The following is a 7,948-nucleotide window of genomic DNA, read 5'->3' on the forward strand; positions in this document are numbered from 1 at the left end:
AAGTGAACCCAGAAATGATCTACTCTAACCCCCTCATTTTTACAGCTAAGGAAAGCTCATAGGTTAAGTGACTCATCCTAGGTCACTAGGGTAGAAAGCATTAGAGTCAGGATCTCAACCCAGGACCTTAGAAGTATTAACATCTGCTAATTATGAAAATAATCCAACTTAAAAATAGTTGTTCTTGTTATCTGCAATGAAAATTCAGCTATAAAAGGGGGTAGAAAATTCATCAGATGAATAGGGTCTGTGTTCTTTTTCAATAAAATTAAAATTTTCCGGGGTTAGGGTTACACAGCAAAGATTTATATAATAACCCCTCTATATTTACAGATTTCTGATTCATAGATTTAAGTATTAAAAGTTCATGGTGTTATCCCATGATCTCACTTCAAGTAATGTCTCTGAAACTATTGATTCTCACCCATAAACCCTACCATTTGACCCTGACAAGTTTGGTCATCTGGGTCAAGAATTGGGATTGTGGGAAGTAGAGGTGACAGGAACTTTGTTTATGTTCTAGTCCAAACCCCTCATTTTACAGATGAGGAAACCTGAGGCCCAGAGATCCTAAGTGATTTGTCTCAGGTTGCAGCTATCAATAGAAGAGCGGAGATTTGGAACAGAATCAAAGAGCTGGGCCTGAATAGGTTCCTGCCCCACAACATTCTTAACAAGGCTCTACCGTGTTTGCAGACCTCACCCTCAGTAAGGGGAACCTGTTATCTCCTGAACAGTCCATTCTACTTGGGGATTGTTCCAAGTGTTAGGTGGTTTTTACCCGTAGCAAACCCAAGTCTGTCTCTTGGTAACTCCCACCTATATTGTTCCTGATTTCTGCTGCCAAACAGAACAAATCTGTTCTCTCCGGATTCTCAAAGAGCAGGTCTACATGACATTTGGCCCATGGGTTTCTTAGGGCCTGCACACTGCTTGTGGCCCACAAGAGGATCTTGCCCACAAAAAATGTAGAGGATATAAACCAGGCCTGCATAACATACTGAGCTCAGGCTGCTTTGGCAGCCTATAAGCCACCACATTGTGCAGGCCTGTGATAGAGCCTGTGCTCCAATTCCCTTATTATTCTGATCACTATCTTCTAACCATGCTCTACATTGTTAATATCTTTCCTAAGATGTGAGGCCCAGAACTGAACACAGAAATAAGAAATAAACAAATACATAAAACCCCTTTATCTAATGCCTTTTTTTTCTTAAAATTTCTCTCCTCATAAATCTAACTGAACAAAAAGTCAGAAAGTCTGGATTTGACAGTTCTTTTATGCAATTCCGATAATTTGGGCAAATTATTTGACTATTCTAATAACCCTTAGGTTTTTTACATAGAGAACGAGATAACAGGACTAGTAAAAGGTACCTTCCAGCTATCAAATATGAGGATCCAAAACTATCTTCCTTTCTTTTCTCCCATATGTTCAGTCTATTTGATTACAATTAAGTGACCTCAAATACCTACTCTTCTTCCACTGCTCAAATAGTGGAACAATGTATAAACAAAAATATAAAGGACCAGGATGATGACTTTTTACTACCTATATTGGTCTGGGTAAGGCTGCTTGTAATCCTATAGCACAATGGGGGGGGGGGGGTTTGCTCAGCCCAGAGGGGCGGAGAGGGAGGAGGATTTCCTTCATTTTCCTGTCACATTCTCTTCAGTAGCCAGAGGACTCCAGCATCAATAATAATTCTGTCTAACTGCATCCACATTGGAAGCACCTCAAGTGCAGAAAGCCCCTTTTTCCCTTTTTCTGTGTCCTCTCATCTCCTGCCAATGCAAGTCACTGATCTATTAAAACCAAAGTCATGTTAAGAAAACATTCGTCACACATGAGTTTCAGGAGCTCCCTCAACCCAGTTTATATTTCCGCTGCCTTTTGCTAAAATACAATTTTATGATACAAACCTTAAAAGATGAAAAACTTAGGATTTCAAAAGCACATCCTATTAAAAACAAGATTATTGGGATATGCATCTCTTTCAACTTGATCTTCAAATATGCTGCAACAAAAATATTCACCATTATTGGAAAGGAATATAGTTATCCAACTTTCAGATGGCAATTTGACTAGGAATAAGAATGATCCATTTATATACAGGGCCACATTTTGTGTTTAATTTCCTGCATTAAAACCCTTGCACAAGTGGTACAGTGAACTGCCCAAGTGACCTTGGGCAAGTCACTTAACCCTAATTGCCCTGCCTTCCTGCACCCCCAAAAAGAGACACAACCCTTGTGTTGCTCTGATGGGGTGCTTGGGTGCCTGTGCTTGAATCCCAGTTTGTAAAATCACATTTCTCCCTAGCCTCAAACACTGTCTCAAGAAGTTTCTCTCTAGCTCAAGGGAAGCATACCCTAACAAAATACATATCTTTCTTCCTGATACAGTAACCAGCTGCATTTATAGAATTTAGTAGTTTGCCCCAACTGTATACTGGCTGAAGCAGCTGTGTATGAGGTCATATGTATACTCCCTAGCTCATTATACACATACTGAATCCCTCTTTAGCTTGGAATATAAATTTATTCCCAACACCTCTCTTGTCTAACAAGACATTGATGGGGACCGCCTAGGTTTTCTCAGTCAGTCCTGACTGCTAGCTGACTTAGTGATGTTTCAAGTCAAAAACCACACCTCCAGGCAGCCCCCTCTTGGGCTATCTCCCAGTGAATTCTGGGCAACACGCCTTCAAAGTAGATATTAAAAGTGCATGTTCCTTAAAGAACTGACCACTCTTCAACTCCTCCCTAATCCCACCCTGACTCACCTAGTTAGCATAATTGACATCTGATTTACTATGGTTATCCTTTATAAACTTTAACTCTTTAAGGTTGCAGGTTCCCTAAGAACTCTTGCCCACTGAAAAGCAAAACAATAAACTTTTACCATCCTGACTTGGAGAATGCTTGGGTCCTGTGAATTCTTTCCAGACTGCTTTTCAGGGACTCTGGCTTTTGGGGTTCCTGAAACATGCCCCCCCCAATCAGCTCCACTATGAGGTTCCTGAAATTTGAAGACTTGTTCCTCAAATGTGGACTCTCTCTCAAATTCTTGGCAAATATCCATAGCACTGGCTATGAAACAGGCTCTGACAAAGGTTCCTTCACTAACAAGTGCTTAGTAGCTTTCAGAATCAAGGGTTCCATCCCTGTGGTGCTTGGCTCTAATTGTCACTTGATAGTTATCTCCACCTGAACCCCAGCCCACGAGCATACCAATCAAATGTCCTATGACTCCTAATACCATTCACTCTGACTTCCATTAAAAACACTTTTCCCTGGCCACCACTTCCCTGGATGTACATTAATCCTTTTCACATTGCGGGGGTTAGGGGTATGGGGCACCGCCACAATCAGGAAAATCCATGTAAAATTTTTTGCCCCTCCTTTAATACCAGAGAAGAAATCTGAATTATTATGGTATGAAAAGATAAAATATGTAATACTATACATATATTTTATGCATTTCAGAGTTTCTGCTTTCTGTGTTGTCTATTAGCCTTCACGTGTCATCTACAGTTTCTGTAAAACTTCCCCAAAATTCCCATTCAATTTCTTATTCCATCCGAAGATACATCAAAAACATGATGGGGAAAGTTGTGATGTGGAAGGGATAACTGTATTGTCTTCCCTTGTTAAAATATAAGCTCTTAAAAATGGAAAAAAAAAGGAATAGCAAGTTATACATAATAAATTTGTAGTTTCATGTGCAATCATCTTTTTTATTCTACTACATTATGGAAATGCTTGTATTATTTCATAAATTAAAAATAAAAGAAAGCCATTATTCTAAACCCTAAAACATATATATATATATAAGCTCTTTAAGGGCAAAGACCGTCTTGTTTATTTCTCTTTGCATCCCCAGAGCTTAGTACAGTGCATTGCTCATAGTAAGACCTTAATGCCTACTTTTTCATGTTCTTTCTTTATAAGTGTTACCTTCCTATCCCTGAAATCCTATAGGCAGTAGTTGGTAAAGGAACTAAACATCTTTAGGTCTGTCTCCTGGAAGATGCCAGAGTAAAATGGTACTAAAAGTATTTACAAAGTACTAAAGAGAAAAGCCAATTAGATATCTCTTGGATAAGGACGGTTCATAGTCACTTTTTCCTGATTTTAAAGCACAATAAACAACATCCTAGTTAGTTTCTGTTTGTTTGCACAGTTCTACCTTTTTATACATTCAACAACTTAGCCCTTTCTTGCCACTATTTACACAAATGACCATAATGAAGAATTAGTCTTTTTTAGTCAGAGAAACAAGCAAGAAGAAACCAGAGAAGTTATATAGATTAGACTATGATAATTATTACTGTGGGTGACATTTATATACATACTGCATATCAGGCCCTGTGTTAAGTGCCTTACAATTATTATGCCATTGGATCCTCAAAACAACCATGGGACGTAAGTGCTATTATGATCCTCATTTTACAGATGAGGAAACAGAGGCAAATATAGGTTAAGTGATTTGCCCAGGGTCACACAGTGTCTGAGACTGAATTTGTCAAGTCTTTTAGCCTCTAGCTTCAGTGTTCATTGTGCCACCTAGTTGCCTAACATTAAAAAATGCACAAGTAAATGAGCTCTTCAGTTGGAATTGAGATAAGATCTCAGCTCAAACCAGGAGAAGAGAACAAGTTCATCCAAGGGTAGTCTGCTGTCAGCAATATCTAGAGATGTAGGATGTGAAGGTATAGAGATATGATAGGGACCAGCTTCTCCTACAGGTCCCCAGCTTGACTACAGCTCTCCATTCAACAGCCTTTCCTCTCTCACAAGTTTCATTTGAGGTCCCTGCTAGAGTTATCCAACAAGTTGAAGTAAATTCCTTCTCCATTCACACAGCATTATGCTCAGCATTCTCTCAGTAAATCAGGAGTCACATCTCCTTATACAGACACGGTGCAAGACTTTCAGGGCACCCTCTGAAAACCCACTCTCAAGTTGGGCAGAAGAAGAGTTACAAGTATAATGCTCCCTTTGATTTCTATCAGTAAGGCAATTCTTCCATATGGGAAAAGAATATGGGAAGAAGTTTCTAAGTCTGCTTCACCAGCAGGGGACTAAGTAAATTCAAACCATTCAGTATATGAAGGTATAGATTTAGGGGAAAAAAAGCTTTCAAATTATTTAATCAACACTGCCCTTAATTCTGAAGGATGATCTTTTCAAAGTACAAGACAAAAAAGAAAATGGAAAAGAATGTTAAGAAGAATTGTATACATACCTCCAAGTATATTTATTATGCATAGCACAAATACTATTTTGGGGAGATACCTTGAGTCAGAGAATGAAATATAATCCAAATACGTTTTCCATTGGTCAGTACTACCACTGTAGGCAAAAATCCAGGAGGCATTTGGAAGAACGAATCTCATCTTGCCTCCTTTGCTAATCTCACTGTGAAGTCTTCTCCCTGCACAGCACATAATAAGAAAATATGAGACTTTCCTTCATCATACCCTATAAATCATTTGTGTAGTACTTTCCTTACATTTCCTTTTATACTATTTCCAACGATCCTCGACCATTTAGAAGCAGCTACTTATCATGTTAGGTAAACCTGAAAGTCAACTAATAGCACCAGGTCTCTGGAATGGTTTAGGAACTTCTAGTAAAGTCCTGGAGAAGTTGGTATGCAATTGAGATGTGTCTGAGGGCAGAGGAGAAGAAATACATATTTAACAATTGGCTCTCCAAGGGGAGAAATGTACATTGGATACATTTTTAAGCTTAATCTGCCTTATTGGTATTTTTTCCATCACTTTCTTAAATCTAGACAATTAACAAAACCATCAAAACAAAATCAAGTGCTTTTCCCAATGCAGATTTGTGTGTAGCGAAAAGTTCTGAAATCAGTGGACATGTATTCAAAACCCGTCTTTGTTGCTTCATAGCTACATGGTTATGGACATTACTATTACTGATGATGATGATGTAAATAATAATAACAGTTGCCACTTATATAGCACTTTGAAGTTTGCAGAAGACTTTATCCAAGTTTCATTATATATAATAATGAGGGAATTCAGGCTCTAAGGTTCTTCTATTTCTAAATCCTATGATCTGACAATCTAATAAATTAATAGTACAAGAAAAATATCGCAGAATTTGAAGCTACAGCATCTGAGCTCATGTTCCAACTCCACTATCTAATTCATGATAATGAGCAAATTGCTTCACTTTCCCTGTGCTGCAGTTTATCCATTTACAAAATGAGGAATTTGAGGAATTGATAAATGTTGGAGATGTGGGAATATTGAAACACTATTACATTGCTGGTGGAGTTGTAAACTGATCCAACCATTCTAGAGAGCAATATGAAACTATGCCCAAAGGGCTATAAAACTGTGCATACCCTTTGACCCAGCAATATTGTTTCTAGTTCTGTATCCCAAAGAGATCAGAAAAATGGGAAAAGGACCCACATATACAATAATATTCATAGCAGTTCTTTTTGTGGTGGCCAAGAATTGAAAGTTGAGGGTATGCCCATCATTGGGGAGTGGTTGAACAAGTTGTGGTATATGAATGTGATGGAATACTATTGTTCCATAAGAAATAATGAGTAGGTGGACTTCAGAAAAACCTGGAAAGACTTATATGAGCTGATGCTCAGTGAAGTGAGCAGAACCAGGAGAACATTGTACATAGTAACAGCCACATTGTTTGATGACTAACTTTAATAGACTTGGCTCTTCTAAGCAATGAAAGGATCTAAGACAACTCCAAAGGACTCACAATGGAAAATGCTGTTGACATCCAGAAAAAGAACTATGGAGTCTGAATGCAGATGGAAGCATACTATTTGCTCTCTCTTTTTGTTGTTGTTTACTCTAATGGTTTCTCCCATTGGTTCTAATTCTTCTTTACAACATGACTAATGTGAAAATATGTTTAATATGAATGTATATGTATAGCCTATGTCACATTGCATGTCGTCTTAGGGAGAAGAGGGAGGTAGAGAAAATTTAGAACTCAAAATCTTATGGAAGTAAATGTTGAAAACTAAGAATAAATAAATAAGTAAAATAATAGCACCAAAAAAAATGAGTTTGGAATAAGTGAACTACTAATTTTCAATCCTTTGACCTTATGACTTTTACTGAAAATAGCAAAAATAAGAGAATGTTAAAGTTGTTTAGGGGACACCACAAGTATCATGGACGATCACTGCCATTCCACACCATAGCATGCACACACATACACACTCACACACAGTCACACACACACAGTAGTGTGTAGTATCATTTTGTGATTATGCAATGAGTTTAAATCCTGCCTTTGACATTTCTTGTGGGAACCTGGGCGAATCACAATCTCAGTTTCCTCATGAATAAAACAAAGGTTATGAACTCTAAACTTTCTGAAGTCAAGATAAATCTCTAGGCGTTTCATTGGCTGCCCTGCCTGGTTTCAACAAGATGACCCTCCTGGGATAAACTCATCATTTCTAATCTCATCAACATGAAGCTAATGTGGAAGTCTTGATTAACTCCACCTCACTTAGCCTCCTTTCCCTGAGGTTTGGAGGGTTGGAGGATGGAGCATCTAACATTCATCCAAGTACCTTCCTTTATAAGGGGCAGAAACTGGGTTTTTAGCTCACTCCACCTAGCATTTGCTGTCCTGTCTAGTTTCAACTCCATGGAAAACAATGCCCCCTCTCTGGGTACCTCCTAGTATCCCATCCTTTTTCTTCTGACTTGAATATTAACCAAGCAAAAATTTATATAATATGATACCCAAATCTTGTTACTGAAGAAAAGGGTGTGTGGGGTGGGAGACAGAAAATTAGCATTTGCTCTCTATGCTGATTGAATTCAACTGAGAATTGTTGAATTCACCTATTCTTTTCAATTGTGCAGATGCAAGTCTTTATGACCCCACCATGTGTTTTTCAATAGTTAACCTTGAAGACCGT

At 38.2% G+C, this 7,948-nt stretch overlaps 1 protein-coding gene across 1 annotated transcript in view; it reads right to left on the reverse strand.

Annotated features, from left to right (window-relative positions):
• SLC9C1 (solute carrier family 9 member C1) overlaps positions 1–5,434 on the reverse strand; it is a 74,544-nt gene extending 69,110 nt beyond the window's left edge. The window contains exons 1-2 of the mRNA XM_069069833.1: positions 5,252–5,434; positions 1,924–2,018 (exon numbers count right to left, since the gene is read on the reverse strand). Coding sequence (XP_068925934.1) covers positions 1,924–2,018; positions 5,252–5,402 — 246 coding nt within the window. The 5' untranslated portion in view covers positions 5,403–5,434. The remainder of the gene's footprint in view (positions 1–1,923; positions 2,019–5,251) is intronic.
• Positions 5,435–7,948: the final 2,514 nt, after the last annotated feature.

The sequence above is a fragment of the Petaurus breviceps genome, unplaced genomic scaffold (genome assembly GCF_028583685.1).
Source record: "Petaurus breviceps papuanus isolate PSGF00001 unplaced genomic scaffold, PetGlider_PUasm1.0 90792, whole genome shotgun sequence".
NCBI lineage: Eukaryota > Metazoa > Chordata > Mammalia > Diprotodontia > Petauridae > Petaurus > Petaurus breviceps.